The sequence below is a fragment of the Perissodus microlepis genome, chromosome 23 (assembly GCF_051167445.1).
Source record: "Perissodus microlepis isolate ML-2025 ecotype Zambia chromosome 23, ASM5116744v1, whole genome shotgun sequence".
Classification (NCBI taxonomy): Eukaryota; Metazoa; Chordata; class Actinopteri; order Cichliformes; family Cichlidae; genus Perissodus; species Perissodus microlepis.
The window spans coordinates 35225619-35247885 of NC_140482.1; the positions used below are offsets into that span (position 1 = coordinate 35225619).

The following is a 22267-nucleotide window of genomic DNA, read 5'->3' on the forward strand; positions in this document are numbered from 1 at the left end:
ATAACAATAGTGGATTACACTGGCCCTACCTCTCTTGGAGAATAAAATGGGTGTTTGCTTCCACCCACACATGTGTGAGGGATGCCTGGCACTGGTGGTGGACTCAGAACAATAGTACTTTTCCCTTGGTGGTCATTCATTTTCCCATCAGCCGCCTCGCTGGGAGATCCAGCTCTGGCAGTAGACCTTGGAGGCTGGAGGAGAGTGTATACATTCTCCATTGCTGTCCTAAAAGTTGGAAGATGAATACATGTCCACAATTTCTCCTAATTTATCCCACATATTCAAAATACACAAAAATGTAACACATTTTTAGAACAGGGCATTTAGAAAGTATCAATTTTCTGGCGAAAATCAGATATAATACCATTGTAATCTGTATTTGACATGCAGCGTGTTCATTTCTAATCACTCGGCTGACTGTTGGATCCAGAATCGGAGACACCGGCTGCCATCTACATCTGTGTACACACTCTGGTATCAGCCTGCCTGCGCTTTGGCAGCTATCAGCCATTTCTTATATCAACAAAGAAATAAGGAAGATTAAGAGTGATATTTGTTGAACTATTCATAGGGTTCAGTGCTGTGGAGTGTCCTCACAAGAATCAAGATACTAAGCAAAAGATGTGAAGATGTAGAGTTGAATATGGAAAGATAAAGTCCTAGTTGACGTTTTGTATTTCCATCTGTGAGTTCAAGGCCAAATCTTTCTTGGGAAGAATCCTCATGCATGTGTGTGCGTGCAAATACACTAACCCCATGGGTGCTGTAGCAACAGTGTGACTCCCATCTCCATAAACCTCAGCTTCTGACTCGGGCCCCGGATGGGACAGAGTTTGGTTGCGGCTTTTACGGAAACCAAAGATGGCCAGCATGTTTCTCCTCTTCTTCCTCCTCAGAGAGTGCGCTTTGTGCAGCGACGAGAGCTGACTGCAAGAGGTGAGAGAGATCGATGAAACACACATGGTTCATTCCAGCACATTCATGTTTGGTGTCTACAGATGAGTCACCTCCATCAGGATATCACTGAATTCATCACAGCCATCCTGGCTGTCTCATCGGCTGCTGCGTTTTGTGTGTTGCTAAGCTACATCTCGTGGTATACAGTGATTTATCCAAAGTTCACTTTTTATATTACAAAAGTAATCATTTTAAAAGCACCGACTTCGCCTCACGAGCTTCCGCGTGGAAAGACGCGACATGATTCTGATAAGCTCTGGATGCTGTTTATGAATCCAGCTTCACCAAAATGAAACCTGCATCTCCACATATTAAAATGACGGTTTTGCATTTGAGGCAATGTGTGGCCACTTTTGTGTTAACAAAATGGATAAAAATAAATTGAGAGTTGACTGTTAATTTTTAGCAGCCTCAGGAATTTGTTGTCACCTCAGAGAAGCGAGTAATGTTTCAGATTTATAAAGCTGGACAAGGGGACACACTAGCAGAGCTGCAGTACACTTCAGGTGAAAGTATTGACATCTAGAGCATTTGAGCAGAGTTGGGACTAGGGAGAGACACCTGTGCCTGCTCCCCAGATACAATCGGGAAGATAAAAGGAGTGTGCTGTGTCTTCATTGCTTCATTACTATCAAAGATCCAATTAACAGCTGAACCAGGAAACATAAGGGTGACAACAATAACGTGGAGTGAAAAGACTAAAGTTTTGATCTATGCACTGCATTTGTATGAGTTTGTGTATCTATTTTGATCATTTGTGTGGAAATATAAAGTTTAGTGACCTGTGACAGTCTCAGGCAGCAACTTTACGCTGAACACTGATAGCTGGCAAGCTGTGGTGTGGTGGATTTTATGTCCCTGAGAGCCGTCTTGGAAAAAAGTCACTATAGGTTATTAACTTTACTCTATGATTTTTGGTGCAAGCATGACTGCGCACCATTTAAATAGGAGAGGACGAGGATCAAATACATGTGAAATTGTAGAACACCTACTGCAAAAATGCATTCTTGTTCTTAGTAACTGTGAAAAAAAGGTGAAAACATGTGGACTGAAAGGACCGGAATAAAGTTATGCAGAGATATTTTCAGTACTGTTGCAGGATCTGATATGAGATGCAATGTAGAAGCTGAACTGCATGCTCTGTGTCTTTGTCTTTATTTTTGTAACACTGCAGCAACTGATTACACATTGAACAAAACCACCAAACCAGATCTGACGTTAGGTCACAAAGTACCTCCTGGAGATCTCTGTGAGGTACCTTAACGACTACTTTGATCATCAACATGCAACCACCAACTGACCGATCATCTTACTACCAAATCACAAACTCTAAACAGTCCAGCTCCACTAATCATCACAAAGTTAATGATTTAATTAAGAAGAGATGAGGGTTGCTGGAATTTGCTCGATCTGCCTCTGAATGTTCGAGCAGACAGCGGGACATATGGAGCGAGCCAAACCTCGCCGTGAGATTGCATCAAAGACAGACAACACACTGGCCACAGAAACAGTCTTGTTGGTTTATGAAAATCATGAAGCATAAGCCAATTAAAATAACAGCTCAGTAAAGGTGTGAACACACACGCTGTCAGAACTCAGCAGGGTTCACAACAAAGGAGGAAGAATCATTGATCTTATGTCTTGAAATGCAGGGTTTTCTTCTGAATCCAGGTCAGTTAAACTGCAGACATTTTGACTGAAGGATTAGTGAACTAAGATTGCGGAAATGTATCTTGGTTAACAAACTAACATAATGAAATGTTTAAAAATATCACATTTACTAATTAGGAATAATAATCAAAAACAGCCTGCAAAAAAAAAAAAGAAAGAAAAAAGAAAAAGAGATAAAGTAACAGAGATGCAGAAACCCCTCCTGAGTAAGTAGAAAACCTTTCAACCCTTTGAAGGTATCTGTTTTAAAAATTCTTTTTATTCTGATGTTTAAATATATAATCAAATGCACTGACGGAGAAACATACTCAACACAGTGCATCAAAAAATGTAACCACATACAAAGGCAGCTTTTCAAAAGGCATAATTAAGAATAAAATACCATTTTCAACAGGCTTTCACAGTAGGACTACTGTTGTTTATAAGGAAAATAACCAGCTAACATTACCGAACAAATACTAAACCTATTTATCTTGAGATATTACAAGTGGTGCCCGAGATTGTTTTCAAAGAATTAAAGGGAACCCACTATGCTCATTTCCTCTATATATTTATTCTTGGACATTACTAAAATAGTTTTGCATGATTTTGAAACTATGTCTTTCATCTTATAACAGGCCTTGGTGCACCCCTCAGCTCATCCTCTGAAACAAGCTTTTTGAGCTTTCTTCATCCTTCCCTTAAGGAAACTTTCTTCTGATTGGTTGTCCCTTATAAAAAAGCCCATCTAAACAGTGGGTGTTAGGAGATGTATGCCTGGGATTACCATATTTAGGATATCCCTTCTCTCTGCCATACAGAGCCAAGAGTAGAAAAACGCTGTTAGAATAGTTTGAAGCCTGAGCCTTTTGCTTATAGGGATTAGTTGTACTTATACATACACTGACCTCATTATTTTAAGCTTTGGCCATGATTACCAGAAGCACCATATACACAGACAGAAAAGAAGGAAACGCAAAACAGGGTCACTTTCAAGTCATTATTAGTTTTTTCTGTGTTTAACTGAAATGAATTGAAATGAAATGAATCGACAGCTCAGCATCTTAGCAAGATAAGCAGTTTGATTTTAGCTACAAATATCTATTTTATTCTATGAAAGACACATTTTTCAGAGTGCCTGGCTTTCAGTGCAATACAATAATTTGTCTATTCATATTGTGTCTTTTGTTATCTTCTTTTCTTGGCTTGCCACTGAGACAGTTTCCCTCTTTGTTACATAATCGGATGGAAATCATTATATCGATTGATGAAAAATTCTCTTGGAGTTACTTATTTTGTAATTCCCCTAATGCAATCTATGGATGTGTATTGCACACATCATACATTTTAAAATTGCTTCAACCCATGTACCCATTTTCCTTTTACCCAGTTATTATAACTATTTACACAAACTGAACAGAGCATTAGCTGAGCTCGGGTAAATTCAGCCTGGAGTTTAACAAATCAGCTGATCTCAGTAACAGTCCGTATCGGCTGATGGTTCAGCTGATCCTCATCTTTGTAAATATCCAGTTTGCAAATCACAAAAAGACACCGTCTTTAAAGAGTTTTCTCCTGCACATTCTTACTGCACACCTGCAAGCCACCTTGCAACCCACCACAGTTCCTTCTTTGCATTCTGTCTGCCTTAATGAATATGATGCCCTTTGTCATTGATGCCTACTCTGTTCTCTGCTAGGGTCTTGCTGCTGCTCACCAGTATGCAAATGAAAGCTAGCTATTTTTTCCCTGCCTTATGCTTTCCAAATATGTGGACAGAAGGGTGGGTTTTGTCCCAAAACAAAACCTGCTAAATATATCTTACTGCAGACTGACAAACAATCTTCTTCCGACTGTACCCACCAAGCACTAAATGACCAACCACTAACATTGTTTTCTGGGCTAAATCTTGTCAGGTAGTCATGGCTTTAAAAATAAATCCCTGTATGTCTAAATTTGGTTGAAAAAGTAAGTTAAAATTCATCTTTTCAAGACATTGCAAAGATGTCTAGAAATAAAAATGGCTCTTTTTGCTGTTAGCGCATTCAAAGGCAGTCTGACAACACAGAGTGATGACTGCAAAAAAATCCCACAAAACCAAAACAAAAAATTTATTCACAACCTCATGTATTCAAATTATAAAGAAGCCCAAAAGCAACCCGGGTGTAAACATGTCTTCTTGTATTCACGGTAAAACAACCAACTCTTGGACAGCTTACTAAACACCTGCACAACTATGCAACAATAATCTAAAGGTGACAATAAGTTCACTGTGATGGATTACCCTGCTCCAGCAGTCGTGAAGTCTGCTGATTTTCACAGTGCAGCAAAATAACGGAAAATGATGACTGGTGGGAAAAGTAGGAGCTCTTTGGGAAACAACAGTAATTTTAAGTAAATGTGAGATACAGTTTTGAAATGCAATATTCAGGGAATGTTTTGTAAGGTCAGGAGAGAATTACAGCTGACAGGTTGCTAACAGAGTGTAAGTATTGTCAAAGTGCAAATATAAAACAAACTCTTACCTATCAGGGAGCACTCTTTTCGTGTAGAAATCAGGGAGTCCATCATCCAGAGGGCTTATCCCTCCATTTTCACTGCAGTGCTGTGCACACACAGACACAAACACACACTTAAAATCTTTTTAGAGAGGTCAGTTTAGTGGGTTTCATTTGTGAATGTTATGTATTTGCAATAAAACAAATGGATTACAATGCCTTTACTGAGATGACATAATCCAGTTGCAGGCACCCAATTGAATAGATTACTTCTGCAAAGATAGCAGTCATCGCCAGCAGGCACATATTTTGGGAAATGGGAGAATTATGCATAGATATATAGATAAATGGTTGGAGATTTGCGTAAAGGTGATGTATACTGAATTATTGGGTGCAGCTGCAGATTATTTAACATTTTAATATGTGTCAAACAGTGCCAAGATCAGGCCAGCTTTACTCTCTCAGACGGGATGTGCCCTCCCTTGTGTCTCCGCGGAGGCCTTGGACGAACTCGCGTTACGTGATGAAGGGGCAGACCCTGTGTAGGCAGCTCTGACAGACCCTCCCAGGATGCCGAACGGGATAGCGGTGACGAGTATGATGGCACAGAAGGGGGTGGAGAGGAGCTGGAGTCATCACACAGGCCTGATGGCAGCGAGGAGCAACAAAGGGATAGAGAGGATGTGAGGACAAGAAACTGAGAAGGAACTGTCAAAGAGTGGAGAGATTACAGGGAGTCATCATTTCTGCTTCAAAGTCATCAAATTCAAAACAATCAGTAACTGCTCTGACATATAGTGACTCAGACTTGGCTCAGGCTAGATTATAACAGCCATTAACAGACTTCTGAGAAGAAGAGATGGAAAAGAGGGGAAAACCGACAACAGGAAACGCTAATGGAGCTTCGGGAGAGACAAGGAAGGGGTCAGAGCTAGACTGAAGAGAGAGGATAATAGGCTATACAGCAGTACTCACTCAGCCTGGTGGAGACAGGTCGTATTCGTCTTGTTCTAGAGCTGTGCTTCTTAATGGCTATTGTGTCCTGGGAGAAAAAAAGAAAAAGTAAAAGTTGCTGAGATGCTGAGGGAAGGAATTAGAACGAGACACGCATGCAAACAGGCAAACAGGTCAACAGAAATATTGTACAAGACGACCTTTAGGGCAATCACCGCTTTTGCCAATGAAGACTTGTCAAATCAAGGCGCAAATTTTAGACATATTGATCATGATGCTGTTTAAAATCCAGCAAAAGCTTATGGATTTCACATGTAGAAAGAACAAAAATGTTCCCAGTGAAGACTTTCTTTAGTTGAGTGGCCTTATATGTATAATGTAGGCCCAATGAAAAAAGACTGACTTGTGTGGCAACCACAAATCAGCAGAAGTGCTGTTGTGCATATTTCCCATAACTGCGGAGTTGGTGTATGGAGCCATGAGGCATGTTAGAGTAAGCTGACAAAAACCAGAGGTCTCCCTGCTACAGTTAGGAGAGACAGATTTGAAAAGGTAAGAAAAACAGACTGAGGAAACCCAAAGTTTTAAGTTAAAGATCCAATTGAAAATAAATTACTGCAGAGAGATTTTCAGAAGAAACAAAACAGCTGGCTAAGTGTTTCTGGCCTTGATAGAGGTGCTGCTCTAGGGATGACACTGCCAGTCTCATCAATTTGGTCCAGACTGAAATAGAAAGTAGCACAATAAGGGGGTCAAAATTTCAGCCAACTCAAACATTTGGTTTATATATCTGCAATATAACTGTACCATCATTTAGACACCAGCTTCACAAGACTGCTAATATTATCAATAGCCCATCAAGGTAAGTGAATCTTAGGTTATGAGTGCAAAATTAGACGTAAATATAATTAATTACATTTTAAATATAACAGAAAGACCCAGGACGGATCCTTGAGGATCTCCACAGGTATTGTTAGCAATTACTGTTACTGTCACCAAAATCAGGCACAAGAGCAGACAATGCAAAGACCGTTTACTTCCCTCAAGAATATTGACCCGGACTGTGATTGTGTAAAATATTTGAAATGAAGCTTGATCAAATGCATTTCATTAAAAAGCGGAGACACCAAAGTACTGAAGCCTACAATGTCCATGATGTATTAGTTGAGACAGCAAGGTATTGGTTTCATTTTTGCAATACAACAATCTTCACTAGCTGTATTACTCAATGAAATAGCAATGTTTCAAATTCCTTGCAGGTAATGATTGAGCAGACTGTGATGTATAAAGTCCCGTACTTACAGTAGATTCTTGAGATAATGTCAGGGGAATGGTTTTACTCCTGCAGTTTTACCAGCTGTGTTGTAGATACTGAGCTGCTGTTTTAGTGCGTCAGCAGAAATTTGATTTTTTTTCCTTTTTTCAGGTTTATTCGGCCTCCCGACATTTCAGCCATATTGGTAACATTCAGATAATATTTGGTTTCAGGTTTAGTTTTCTCATTTGGAGAGATGATAAGAAGAATTCTGCAACTAATAGACAGACAAAAGCTCTAATTTACTGTTAATGAGCAAATGTAGATACAGCACACAGCGGAGAACTCATTTTAAAACTGGGAAAGGGAAGGAGGTGTAGCTGCTCCATAAGAAGATAAGAATATTTTAATAACTTCAGAATTTTGTGCATCAACATCATTGGGAGCCACAAACTTAAATATTCATCTATAAAAAGCCTGCTTTTTCTTCATTGTCCATTGTCTATTGTATCTAACAATAACTTGATTTCTGTTTAATGCCAGTCAGGCTTTCAGGGTAGCAATTATTGGCCTTTTGAAACATGGACATTCAATATCGTGCTTCAATCACTACAATCAGTAGAAGCTTCTAAAGGCCAAAACACAATTGTACTGACTATACATCATCAATTCAAGTATTGTTAAAGCGTCTCCAGTGAAGGAGTAGGAGCCTTTCAATATTTCTGACCTTTAACTGTAGTGTTCCTGTCAGGAAAGTCAGCTTAATGTTTCAAATGTCAAAACCCGGAGGAAAAAGTCCTCATTCCTGCAAGTTTTGTCACTACTGAAACACTGTTTTTGCCTTAGCTGTAGTGCTCAAGTTTAATAACGGGATAAACAAGCAGGGGATCGTAAACCTAATTTAATCAGCACACTCGCTGATGCATATATGATTGCAATGACAAACATGAAATATTGCGATTATGCAACAAAATACAAAACTGAGAAACAATTCTCCTTTCCATGTCAGACACAAATTGAAAACGGTTTGAAATATTAGACTAATATATGTGAAATCACACTACTTCAGGGTCTTCATGAGAGTCATGATACTTTATCATAACTCCAGGTATTCGGTTTCTACAGCTAGCTGCTCAGAGGCAAAATAAATGCTGAAGGCAATGAGGGGGGTGGGGGGGGGCTACTTCCTGGGCTTTTTCAATTTGCTAAAGATTGCTAAGAGGTAATGTTAGATGGGATAAAATTAATTTAAATCTCTGAAATGATTTTGTTTGATAGCAAGAAAAGATCACATGGAGAGGGCTGCAGGTAAAAAAGCCCCCTCAGCCCATTTGTGTTGATAAAATTGGGCATACTAAAAAAAAGTAAAACATTTCCTGTAAACATTTACATTTAGTTATCATTTCATATTTACTAATGGCATCCTTATCTCATTTCATTTCGATGGCATGTTGGTGCAGTGTTTACTATTACTGCTTTACAATTAGAGGGTTTGTAGTCTCAACCACCTGGTTCAAACGGGTCTTTCTGTGTGTTCTGGAGCTTGGATGCTTCCTCAAGGTACTGTGACTTCCTCCCTTAGTTCAAAGACATTGGTGTTAGGTTAAATGGCAATTTGAAAATTTGAAACTGGCCCTGAGTGTGGTTGTTTATCCATCTCTCTGTGTTGGCTCTGTGATGGACTGGTGACTAGACTGGCCCACCGGCTCCAGCCCAGCCTGAATTGGATAAATAGTTACAAAAAATGAAGGATTTAAAGTAAACAAAAAAATTGAAAAATTAAACTCTGTGCCTCTCGCAACCGCTCATTTAACATCGGAGCACATGAACCCTGGGTAACGCTCTGCTATGACTTCAGGAATATGCAATTTCAAAAGTGTAGCTGAAGTTCAACAAAAAATTCTGGGAGGCTGAATTTTTTGGAAAATTTGATAGCGATTGTGGTAGCGACCACAATTGAAGGCATGTAGAAAATCACAAATTCCCAATTTGTGAGGTGTACTCCCTTCACCCTCCAACTGGTGGCAGCAGATGGCTCCCACTCCCTGAGCCTGGTTCTGCTGGAGGTTTTGTTCCTGTTAAAAGGGAGTTTTTCCTTCCCATTATTGCCAAGTGCTTTCTTACAGGGGGTTGTTTGACTGTTGGGGTTTTGCTTCTTGGCTGTTTTTGCGATTTAGCATTATATCAATAAAACTGAATTGACTTTAAATATTTAATTGAATATTTCTCGTATATGGGTCCCAAAACACACGTAAGTTCACTCACTATGCTGGTGCTGAGCTCTTCATCTGTGATGTCCAGAGAGTCCCTGTGCCTGTTAAACCTCCAGCCTGTCCCATCTTCACACGTCCCCTCCCAGCATTTAAGATGAGAGACCTGCCGAGTCTGAGAAAGACAGCACTCCTAAAATTTTTGCTCCAAACAAAACCTGTGTATCCTTTACAGTTTCACAGTAAATGCTTTGTGTTTACCAGGTTCTTATGGGTGGCATAGAGCTCCTGAAGGATCTGGTCCACGATGGAGTTGGTGAGATAGGAAACCACTGACAGCTTTACTTCTCTGCAGAAGATTGGGTTAGAGGAAAGGGAGAGACTGACGGGAAGAAGCTTGGTAAAAGTGAGAGCAAATCAATATTCTTCTTATCAAATTCAGACTTATTGTTGCTGCTTCAGCGTCTCACTTACTCCAAGGCTCTGTGAATGTCCTGTGCTGCTCTTTCCATAAGGGCAGTGCGAATGGCAGAGCGAGGGATGGACACGCGCTCAGAGACAGATGAGAGGGGTGGGCTTAATCTCTCTGCTGCAGAAGAAGATAGAGGGCAGAGCTCGCGGCACAGAGACACCATGGAGTCGACAATCACCTGCAATGGATGCCAGCGATCGGTGACTCTGTCATCTGTTACATATCAGTGTCAAAAAAAGAGGCTGCTAGATGTACCTGCAGCTCCTTGTCAGCAGCTTTGGTAAGTTCGCCAGCCAAGGAGTCGAGTCTCTGCCGCACCGGCCCATCCACAGACAGCACATGAGCGAGCTCACACAGTGAAGGGTAGAGCTTGGAGCACCACAGAGAAAGGATTCATTCATATTCAGTGTGACAACAATGCAAATACTACGCTTGCACATTTCACATCACTCACAGCGCGAGAGTTCCTCGCCTCTTTTAGCACTTGTTTTGCAGCTTGAATCTCCTCCATCTCTCCGACGCCCCGTAATAAACACACCTGCTGCTGGACACGCACACAGAGGCGCTCCATCACCTTGGAAACAGACAGGCGGGGGAGTGTTACAAGTGCAAACACTCACAAACAGACGCAGACGCGAGCGCACGCTGGCGAGCCCTACCTGTTCGGCGGTGCTGGTGACCAGGCCCTGATGGAGCCGCAAAGCCTGTCTCTGAGAGAAACGCTGAGTCTGGTTGTTCCTCACCAGAGCACGCTGGATCTGTGCGGCAAAGCGATTATCACGATTATACTCTCACCACGAAAACATGAAGAGCACAAACAGAACATAAGAGGCGGCAATGCAAGAAGGAGATTTCAGCAGAAGGAAGAAAGTGCAAAGAGCCAAGTAGAGGGTGCTGTCATTTTACAACAAGCAACAAAAGCATCTTAAGACTAAGATGACTGTAGAATCCTTGTTAAAGCTTTAGAGGTGGCTCCCTAAAGCTCTTAGAAATTAACACAGCCTTTATCCAAAGCCCTTGTCCCTCTCCTTTCCTCAAGAGAGAAATAATTACAGTAATAACTAGAATTTGCTTGTTAAGTCTAATTTACGAATCTCCTAAAATGCCACTTTCCCGATGCTGTTTGAGTTTACATTCATGTATTCATAAACAAGTAAACAGAAAAATAAATGAACAAAATTATTGCACATTTATTCACCACTGTCTGTTTGTCGGCACCGCAAACAGAATATGTTAAGAGGCGGTAGGCGCTTGCACTCAGTCTTAAGTGCTGCAGAAATTTAAGAACATATGCAGAAAACATTCTTTCACAGTTAGGCTTAAGATGAACTTGCTTTCCCGATGAGCCTGTAGTACAGCTTCATCTCAGACATATGAAGCTTTTAGATAAACCTCGTCATCTCTTGACGAATTTCACTGTTTTGTGTGAAACTACGCAGATTCCTCCAGAGGTCCAAATTTTTGCACAACACGTTTCTTTGAGCACACAAAGTTTTCATTCAAATACCTCATATTTGTTTTCATTTGCTTCGGATAATGTCTTTGTCTACAGTCATAAACATCTGCTCATTTATGACCTCAAAGCATTTGATGAATTTATAAAAAGGGCAGAAATTAATTTTGAAGAGTCAACACCAAAGTGTTTTGTTGTGAACTAGAAGAATTTAATTAAATCCCTCTAGCGTTTCCTGCAGGTTGAAAGCTTTTAGGGATTAGGGTTGTTAGGTAGGGCTCTTTATCTCTGTTTTTGAGTTACCCCAACAGTCCCCAGGCCACTGATGAAGAAGCTATTAAGCTTTTTTTAATCTTCCCAGTTTTAAGTAGTACTGTAATAACTTTATTGGTGGCTTTACTCCAACCGTCCCAACCTTGGTCAACGCCTGCTCTGTCCTCTCAGGGGCGCTGCGGTACGCCTGGCTGATGTCACTTAGGGGTAGAGGCATGTACTGTAAGGTGAAATTACTGAGAGGAGAAAGCAGAAAACGAGGGAAGGGACAAGTTATTAAGGGAGACAGTAAGAGACTAAAAAGAGAAAATAAAGTGGGTTACAGAGTCCAGGGTTAGTTAGGGTTAATATCCCCACTGGACAGAGCTCATCCTAAAATATTTTTCCTGTGCCATTCAGTGACTGAGTAATACTTTGATCCTTGCAACCATGTCATCTTTTGCCTAAAGGCAAGTCTGGACCATTTAAGATAGCAAAGTGGAAAACAACAATTTGCTCAGCTGAGCAACATGGTTAAATGTTCTCAAACATTCTTTAATAACATTTCTTAAAAATAGTTCTAGCAGTAGATGTGTAAGACATGCTCTTATTTATTGATTAGAGTCCAGTGGGCATACATACAGAATAGATGTTGATAATATATATATTTTTTAACACTCTTACTGTTCAAGTGCTCGGGCCACATCGAGAAATCCTGCTGCGGAGGTGTTGTTGCGATCCCATGTCACACTCCTGCAGGGCAAGGTCAGAGTTGCATAGAATACAAACTTCCACACAGAGCACAAGTCACTGCAAAGACTGCAGAAACCCAGGAAAAAAACGTTGTACTTAGTCTTTCGTTCACCTGAGTGTTGTGTTGATTTGAAGGGCTTTGCTCAGCATCTTGGCTCCAATGTCTTCCATGCTATTCCCGCTCAGATCCACTTTTCTCAAGCAGGTGTTGCTACCCAGGGCGTTGACTAGCACGGTGCCCCGAGAACGCAGGCGTGAGTCGCAGAGGGACAAAGACTGAAGGGCCTATAGAGGGAGGGGTTACAAGCATGTGAGTTAATAAACGAAGCGGAGAAGACTGTTCAGGAAAAAGAAAAGTAGCACGAGAAGCCAGGAGGTGACATTTAGTAAATAGTGCTTTGACTTGACTTTACATGCTGTTTGCATGAATTATTCACAATGTGTGTAGTGATATAGACACTGCGCCCACAATGTTAACAGAGGAACAGTAATAATTGATGAAACAGTGACACATCTCCAGTGAAACATAATGCAAAAATTATGTGCCCAGGAATCTGAGCAGTATTTTAACTGTAAGCAGAACCCTACTTTTAATTAAAAGCAGTATAAAGAAAGTTGACATATGGGGAAAAAAATGAACAAAAATATATTCTAATTTTGAATTTGACACAAACAAATATATGTAATCATTCAGTCTTCTGAAAAAAACATTATTTATCATTTTAATAATTTAATTAACTAAAAGTCAATTAAGTTTATCTTTGCAGAATATGATGGATTTTAATGTCTCTGCAGCTGATTTATGCTTTTTCTATTTCTACTGTTTGCAATCAAAGCACATTGCCCTTTAATTTTTGTATATCTATTCTAGTTACTCACACATTCTTCTTCTTGCATGAGTTGAACTAGCTTCTGCAACACTTCATCCAGAACCCTGCAGATGACAAACACGGAAACAAAGCAGGATGAGCTGAATCGAGTCATCTCCTGCTGCCTGAGGAATGGCAGCCACTTATGAAAACAGAACTACAAGAACAAATGTGTATATTCAAGCTGGCATATGCAGTGCAAGCATGTTTGTGCTCAGATACACACACAGTCATGCGCATAGGGTATATCCATAAATAACTGCAGTAAAGCGTGACAGAGAGCACTGACAGCACCTGTTTTTGATGTTGAAGTTCTTGCCCAGATGAAGGTGTTTGAGGGAAGGGTGTCTAGAGAGGGCTGGCAGGACTGTGAGTAAGTCTGCGTCGAGACCTGTCAAAACACACACACACACACACAGCTCGACATTAGCAGCCCACTCCAACCTCAGCTGCCCAAGGATAAAAAGTCAAGGTCACGGCGGGATGTTCTGCAGCGTGCCACTGTACCGTTGTCGGAGATATCGAGAGTAGCGATGGAGGAGACTCTAGGGAAGAGTTCCTGGATTACAGCAGCTCCTGCAGACCTTAGCTGGAGAGAGATAAAGACAGATGGGAAAACTAACATGTGCACAGCCATGAATCAGAGTCATTTTAACTTCAGTCTTTGGGGAATTGTTCCATTTTCCACAGTGGGGCAAATTTATGGATTTATGTGCCTGCAAGCTTTGCTTTGTTTGTGATCTGCAGCAGTTCAGCTCAAAGAGAAGGGAAACCCTTTACGCTTCAGTACACAATCCTCTGTACTGTTTAGCTATTTGATTTACTTAAAATATATAGGATTATCATTAGTAAGCTCTTTAAATCTAGTAAAATAAGTAAAAGCATAACAGATTTTTGGCAGTTGACAGTCATATTATAATATAGCTGACACTTCTGCCCTTACAGTATTTAGTGTTGGAAAGAACTACAATTACAAGTACATAAATATAATTTAGAGGTATTTGTGTTTGGGGTGCTTTGACATATATCAACAGATATCACTATAAATTTGACAAATACTGAAAGGCTACAAATCTAAAAAATAACTTCATTCTTTTATATTTACAGTGATATTAATTTCTTTCCTTCAATCACAGCAGGACGCATAAATCTACCTGTGAGGAGAAGCTTATGATGGTGACAGGCGGTAAACATTAAAAGCCCCCCCCCCCCCCCCCCCCCCCCCAGACACACACCCCCGGCAACGCACACAAAAAAAGCAAAATTAAGATGAATTTAAAAAAAAGAAAAAAAAGAAAGTCAGTTTAAAAGTAAAGCTTCTAACTGCAGAATGTAAATCTATAAAACTGTGGGCTGAAACTAAGAGACTTATGACCTTATACAAACCAGATGTCTATTTACATAACCAGCAGAAACACTGTTATTTTTCTAGCTACTGCCAGGCAATTGCAAAGCTAATATTTACATTCTGCCATCTTCCCTTCTGGGGGAAATACACTTAATCTGCCAAGTGCTATGGTGTGTTAACGAGTGTCTAACTCTCCCAAATAACTTTGTTGGGAAGTTGATAACTCTTTGTTGGTTTGCCATCAAGAGACCAAGTTTCACATTACATGCATGGTCATTTGATCCATTTTTAGTCTAAAAATACTGATAATGGCTGCTTGCAGTAAATAATCTGAACACTTTTACTAAGTTCACCTTGGTAAAACTCCCTTTCAAAATGCTTTTAAAGTCCAATTTGAAAATAAAACTTTTCGGTTTATCTCAACTGCATCTGATGCAAGATACACTCATCTGATACACTCCAGTGTAAATAAAATCAGCTGCATATGGAGGCCACGAAAGCTTGCTATTTTCTTGCACTATAAACCTGTCAATGAAACCGAAAGCACAAGTTAAAGCTCACATCTGCACTGTGCATTTGGTTCAGAGGGATTCGAAAACACAGGTGACCTATAGCTCAATACTCCGCCTGGACACCTCCTGTGTTGAAATCCGGTGTAGGTGTGAAGATGAGCTCTCACCTCACAGCCGCTGATGTCCAGATGAAGGTCATTGATATGAGGATTGGAGGTTAACCCTGTGAGGAGAGCCCTGCGGAGACAGAAAGAAGAGAAATGACGGACAAGGAAAAGACAAGCAGAGAGAGTATTAAAGGTCTCGCTGGCACAGCCTTTATTGCAGAGGAGTTCAGATAAAAGGGAGCATATTTGGATAGAGAATTAGAAGTGACATGGTAGGTACCTCAGAACATCAGGGGGCAGCTTCATAGAGGCCAGGCTGACATGAGTGAGGCTGAAAGCTGAGCTGAAAAACTGACGGAACAACGGCAGCGTATCCTTCACTTTCCTATTGGATTAGAAACCCCCCCCCCCCACAGAGGATCAAAGCGAGAAGATGTAGAGGTGAAGAGATAATACAGAGAGTGGGATGGGATGAAACCGACCACACACAGCAGATGAAGTCACACTGTTGACATTCCAGGTAAATTTGAGTGCAGAGCTGAGTGTAGACTACTGACAAAGAATGAGAAATATGAGTGAATATTGCTTTGGTGTAAGAGAAGGGAGCGAGTGGGGTCAAATGATAGATAGCTCTGCTTAAATATTCATGAGTCTTATCTATGCAGACTGTGCCGAAAGTTCTGCTTTTAAACGGCAGTAGACACACCCACAGAGAGGAAACACAATGTTCCAGAGATTCCCACAAAGCACATTTCTGATTTCCCATTAAGCAAGAAATGAAGATAACGACTGACAAAAAAAAAAAGAAAAAAAGATGGAGACGGAATGACATGAGCGGAAAGATGATGCCTTTAAGGTGAAATAGGGATGATGTCTTCCCAGATTTGGATTTGGAGCTGCGTTTATTGTTTCGGTAATCTTAAAGATATGACTAACCTGTGGGAGAAGGAATTTTTGGAAAGATTCAGAAAGGAGAGATCAGCGCAACACCCCCTCAGAAGAGCCCCAAATAGCTGCATGACACACAGGGTGGAAACGGTTAATTTGGGCTGAGAATTGCACGCAGAGAGAAATGCATTTTTTTAAAAATTGCACATGCATTAGGGATGCGCAGATAGTGATGGCAATGTTGCTTTTTTGTGTTTATTTTTGTTTTGTTGAAGAAATCTCAATTATAAAAAAAACAACTTCACTGACTTTTAGCTTGTCGTCACGCACTCTTTGAACATTTAGCAGCAGACAAACGTTGGCAAGTGCTATCCAAAAAATGTAATCTTAGTTACCAATAAGCCCTTACTGCTCTTCAGGCGATATCAAAGTACATCCCAAAGACACACATTTGATCACACCCACCCATTAAATACTCACTGAGTCAACACAGCAGTCTGTGCCCGACAAATCCAAGTGGACCAGGCAGTTGGGTTGAGACAAGAAGAGATAAAGGTTCTGCGAATAGGTCGAGAAGAGGAGAAACATCGTATTAGGCTGAAAAAGTGGAGATTAAATGGGGCAGCGTGTATTTGTGTTTCCAGATGGCTTGTGCTTTCTGACCGATGCATCCTCCCCCGAGAGGACCCCGGGGTTCTTGCTCAGGTCCAGGTGCAGCAGGGAGTTAGAGTACTCGTCGCTGGAGCACAAAGCCTGAGAGAGAGAAACCACTCCTGAGAGAAAGGGGAGTAGAGCGCAGAGAGATGAAATGAAAAATGAGAAAGATGAGAGCTGGTAGCTGTACAATATTAAAAAGGAGAAAGAGAATGCTCTCAAAACATTTTGTGTCTTTAAATTATTCATAGACATCTTGGAGCAGCAGGTATCAGTGGATGTTATGGGAAGTAGCGCAATTCAATGTAATATTTTAATTCTCCGCTGGGTACCCTGTACGATGAGACAGTAGCAGAAGGCATGCTGCCTGCAGGGCAGCACACGACATTGTAAGTAAATATGGAGTCATAGCGGGGCGAAAGCATAAAACAAAGCTCTGAAAACATTATATCCCCTCAACCACAGTATGATCTAACCCGAGCTCTGAAAGCTGCAGGGGATCCAACTTGTTCTCCTCCTGATTTCGGTGAGTAACACCTGTGCCATACTTTTATTTAACTCACAGACAGGGGTAAATAAGGAAAAAAACAAGGAGGGCCAAGTCCTAACCTTTGGAGGTGAGTGAGGTCTTGGAGAGGTTGAGGAGACGAAGCCCCTTGCTGAGGCGACACATTTGCTGGATTAAGTTGGACACACCTGCAGCATGAACACAGCAGATATAAAAAGTGAGTCGCAGAATTTCTTGTCACTTGAAAGTAATTTTCACTATAACAGATGTACCTGCTTCTGAGTTAACGGATCAGGGACCAGATAAGCCAAAATGAGCCACTATTTTCTTTTACTATTGGACTCAACAGACCCTTTCAGGTAATATTTAGATATAGAACAATGAGAGCCAGTGAAAATAGAACTGTCTGAATAGAAGCTTGAGTTTTTCTCCAGACCCAAAGATTAAATTAGAAAAACAAAAAAAGGAGATAATTTACAATACCTTGGTTATCCAGTGAGTTGTGCGCCAAGTTGAGGGAATGGATGACAGATGCAGGGTTCTCTGAAAGAGCTACTGACATCTTCTGCGGGAAGTCACTGCAAAAGTGGGTGTGCAGTTACCTACAGAGAGCTGCAACTGCAGTTGAAGTATCAGGTTCATTATAAATCTCTTGGTTTATAAATGTTGAGTGCCCATCATGATGTACTGATATATGCTTTTTGTGTGACTTTTGCTGCATTGCCACTACAAGTGACATAGTTACAACAGCCACGTGTGGCCAGAAACACAGTTTTCATAGTTTTGCTGCAGTTCAGGGGTGTCAAACATAGGGCCCATGGGCTGGAACCGGCCTGGCAAAGACTCCAATCTGGCCCACTGGATAGTTTTGAAAAATGTGAAGGAGGGCATCAATTTTGAACTTTTAGCTGTATTTTCAAAGGTTTTGCAGCTTTGGCTACTGACAAAGACATCCCTCACAACCATTCCTACTACACTAGAGTAAATAAGTTATAGATAAAGATAGAAAAGATAAACAATGACATGAGAGAAAACTCTCTTTTTCCAACTATCTACTACGGAAATGTCATTTTGTAAATTAACAAAATGTTTCTGTTGTTTCATTACAGGACAGTCTGGGATTTAAGCTACCAGAACTTTGTCTGTAATTTTACATATTTATTTCTTACAATTTAAGCTCAAACTGTCATCCTGACAAATTTATTTCATTTATTAAATCAATATTTCTCTATCATGTAGAAAAAGAAGTGCCATCTGTTAAATGTGTAGTCAAACTTTACACTGATGGAAGCAGGAGTTTCACTGATCCAACCCACCTAAGATCAAAGTGGGCTGGTATGTGTCCCACAGTGTAAAATGAGTTTGACATCTTTGCTCTAGTTACTTGTTGACATGTTCTCTGAGCTTCTGTGTTTGAGAGGGAACATAAAAGCATACCATAGCTGATTCTTAAATACACCCATTTTTATACATAGTAGCTCCTTTTCAGAGGCTCAAAATTAATTGGAAAAACTAACAATTTTAAATACGAGGATTATTTTTAATACTAGGATAGAAATTCGCAGCCAGTGACTGTCTGAAGTCTAGAACCCATGGATATCACCAAATGCTGCCTTTCTTCCCTTTAGATTCTCAGCCAGGCCTTTACTGCAACCAGATTTCAGTCATTGATTGTTTGTGGTTCTCTCTGCATTCAGGTTTGTCTTCAGTTACTTTAAAGGAATGGTCCATTAGGTTAAGATCAGGTGACTGACTTGGTCCTTCAGAATTCATCCTACTACTTTTATCAGCAGTCACACTATCAATAAACACTTGTGACCCGGATCCACTGGCATCTATACATGACCACGCCAAAACATTGCTTCCACCATGTTTGACAGATGATGTGGTATGCTTCAGATCATGAGCAGTTTCTCTCTTTTTCCATACTTTTGTCTTTCCATCATTCTGGTACAAGTTCATCTTGCTTTCAATAAACCAACTAGTATTTTTCCAGAACTGTGCAGGACGAGAAGTTTTCTCACAAAATCTAATCTGACCTTGTTGTTCTTGAATGTAACCAGTGGTTTGCACCTTGTTGTGACCCCTCTGTGTTTCTATTCATGATGATGTCTCAAGAATGTAGTCAAGGCGCTTCTAAAATCATCTCTTTTAGTTGTCTTCTATAGTCTTGTCGGCTTTTTAATGCTCATTCGTTTAAAAGATCCAGTATATTGTTCATTTGACCATTCAAAGTTTTTTCTATATCTGATCGTCTTCCTTATTTGCAGTGGCATCTGTGCCAACCTCACATAAAGAATTCCAGTGAACAGCTACCAAAACAAGTCCAACTCCACATCCTTGCATCTTCTTTTACCTGGCTAATTTGTCATACAGTAATGAGGGAACATACCTCACCTGCTTAGGAAACTGCTTGTCAGCCAATGGTCAAATTATTTTTGAGCCTCTGAAAATGGGAGATTCTGTATAAAAACACAATTCCTAAACTGTTAAAGAAAAGGTTTATAAAACCACTTAAATCAAAACTAAAAGTCTGAAATTTAGAGGCAAAAATTCTATAAAATCCAACAACTTTTGGCCCTCATTGTATTTGTAGCGAGACACTTCTTCACCAAAGCATGAACACAGCTTAACAGCATAAAACACAAAGATATTTGATGTCATTCAATGAAGCGATTGAAACAACTGACAAACACTGTGGTGACACTATGAACTAAAACTCTATGAACTTACACTACATTCACAGACAAGCACTTACGCATACAATACATATATAATATATAATTCAGTAGTACAGAGATTTAGCCTTGTTCAAGGACATACAAGTTAATCAAAATAAGGCCAACAATTGACTCATAGAAGCAGCATTCTCAGGTATTCTGACCAAGTTCTTAGCATGGGTCAATCATTAAAAGACAAACACCACTAAGGTTCACAAAATACACTTAAAACCGTTTGGTAAATGTTGTCATTTGCATTAAAAAAAAATCAAGCCAGGATAAAATTAATGCTAGTCCTGGAGAGCCCATTTCAGGAATCAGAGTTTCTATAATAGTCAAAGCACAAAAAGTAAATGAAGACTGCTACTCACGATTTTAACCCAGCATTCTCCAGAGTGATCTCTTCAAGGCTGGAGGATTTGCTGACTGTGTGCAGGACCTGCTCAGTGACCTCTGAGCCCTGATGCATGAAAGACATATTTAAAACCTTGGTCGGTGACCCTTCAGGAATACTGTAAGGTGTAGCACACAAGTTTATACTTACAATGCGCAGGTCTTTGCAGTACAGTTTAGTGAACCAGGTGTTGTAAGCCATTGATGCAACAATGACAGCCAAATCTCTGTAAAAGGGAAAAACTGGATAAATGAGGAACTGTAATTTGGCTGCAATATTGCCCAACCGCCATTCGTTCCTGACCTGCTCTCCAGGTGGCTGAAGTCCAGCAGGTTAAACTCCCTGTTGTCCTGAGAGTGATAGATGGTGTCCACATCCTAGGAGAAACATTATAAATGAGTGCATGACACCCCCCTCATATTGTGCACAGTCATATATATGTAACATTCAAACACACTCACAGTAACACAGGCACAGCCCCACAGCTCTTACCCACTGCACTTCCTCCTTGCAGCTGATGCCATTATAGTCGCACAGAGCAGCGTAAGTCTCTGAGAAGCCTCCTGAGAAAGGAAAGGGGGAGGAACAAACAGAAGAGGGGAAAAAAAGAGTTGATGAGAACAGCTGCTTCCTTCAGCAGTAAATGGCAAAAAAGGGAAGAAAATGCACACAGAAACAGTTGTCCAAATTATCAATCTTTTATATGTGTGACAGCACTAAAAAGAACATCTGGGTGAGCATTTGTAATGTACGTGTGCCAACTTCCTCTTGAGTCTGCCAAGTGGTGTACACATGCTCATATCTGTGTGTGACTGCCTGCGTATGCATGCGTGCAAATTCCCATGTTTGATGATAACGTCTCTTTTACCGCAGGCCCTCTGTGTCTCCACTGAAGTCTCGGAGCTGGGTGAATACTTCCTGCTGCCCTCCGAAAGGTCACTGTCTGAATGACAGATGGAAGGGCTGCAAACATAAAAGAAACACAGATACTGTAAGGAATCATTTATCTTTTGATAATTGCGCAAATAAAGGTCATCCTTCTTTAAACTTTCCAATTTTTCACCACTGCACAGACGTGACTATTTATTCTCATTTTATCTTGAGAGACACCGACACTTACGCAAAAATGGAGTTGTTGAATATTCGAGACAGAGCGAAATTTATATGGCTGACCACATGATTGAGGTGTTCCCGTGACTCAAACCTCAGGGAGTAACTGGACTTGTCAGTGTCGATAACAACCTGCGCATAAAAAAAATATCTGTAAAAGACTGAAAAATATCGTGGCAGTTGAATCTTAAATTTCATTTATTAAACAAACTAATGTATCTATTTTTTAATTACTTGCAATTAAACTATATGAATTATATATGAAACCACTGGACTTGTTAAATGTAATGATGACACAACTTCGTAGATTATCTGTCTGTTATAATAAACACTAAAGTGAAGGAGCAAACAACTGCAAGTATAAATGCAAGTATATCAGAGCTACATCAGGTACTTGACTATGACAGGAAAGACTTATCCCTTACATAAGCACATAGCCAGGTTTACCTTGATAACTTATACTGGACCTTAATCTCTGCTATGCTGTAGCTCTTTTCCACAACAGCCACTGACCCGGAGATTTCTATGAGCTGAACCTTTAAGAGCCCCTGAGGTCTAGATTGAAAGATCTTCCTTGTTTTTCTCCACAGCTGTTTTCACACACCCACTGCATCTCTAAACTTTTCTACACATGTGAGAAAGCAAATGTCTGAATCAGTCAGACTGGATTTTGCCCTGCCAGCTACCAAGTATATAGTCT

At 40.4% G+C, this 22267-nt stretch overlaps 1 protein-coding gene across 2 annotated transcripts in view; it reads right to left on the reverse strand.

Moving 5' to 3' along the window:
- Positions 1-22267, reverse strand: part of LOC146361946 (capping protein, Arp2/3 and myosin-I linker protein 3-like) — a 33693-nt gene that overhangs the window by 3997 nt on the left and 7429 nt on the right. For both annotated transcript variants that reach the window (XM_084921197.1, XM_084921196.1), the window contains exons 5-34: positions 21578-21699; positions 21326-21420; positions 20950-21020; positions 20761-20834; positions 20608-20683; positions 20435-20523; positions 17827-17921; positions 17445-17531; positions 16845-16954; positions 16662-16739; positions 16230-16306; positions 15574-15678; positions 15354-15423; positions 13834-13915; positions 13621-13717; positions 13337-13391; positions 12570-12742; positions 12389-12457; positions 11868-11961; positions 10659-10757; positions 10454-10573; positions 10255-10368; positions 10002-10177; positions 9789-9876; positions 9583-9702; positions 6084-6150; positions 5566-5753; positions 5136-5215; positions 757-930; positions 30-228 (exon numbers count right to left, since the gene is read on the reverse strand). In XM_084921197.1, coding sequence (XP_084777323.1) covers positions 30-228; positions 757-930; positions 5136-5215; positions 5566-5753; positions 6084-6150; positions 9583-9702; positions 9789-9876; positions 10002-10177; positions 10255-10368; positions 10454-10573; positions 10659-10757; positions 11868-11961; positions 12389-12457; positions 12570-12742; positions 13337-13391; positions 13621-13717; positions 13834-13915; positions 15354-15423; positions 15574-15678; positions 16230-16306; positions 16662-16739; positions 16845-16954; positions 17445-17531; positions 17827-17921; positions 20435-20523; positions 20608-20683; positions 20761-20834; positions 20950-21020; positions 21326-21420; positions 21578-21699 — 3144 coding nt within the window. The remainder of the gene's footprint in view (positions 1-29; positions 229-756; positions 931-5135; positions 5216-5565; positions 5754-6083; positions 6151-9582; positions 9703-9788; positions 9877-10001; positions 10178-10254; positions 10369-10453; positions 10574-10658; positions 10758-11867; positions 11962-12388; positions 12458-12569; positions 12743-13336; positions 13392-13620; positions 13718-13833; positions 13916-15353; positions 15424-15573; positions 15679-16229; positions 16307-16661; positions 16740-16844; positions 16955-17444; positions 17532-17826; positions 17922-20434; positions 20524-20607; positions 20684-20760; positions 20835-20949; positions 21021-21325; positions 21421-21577; positions 21700-22267) is intronic.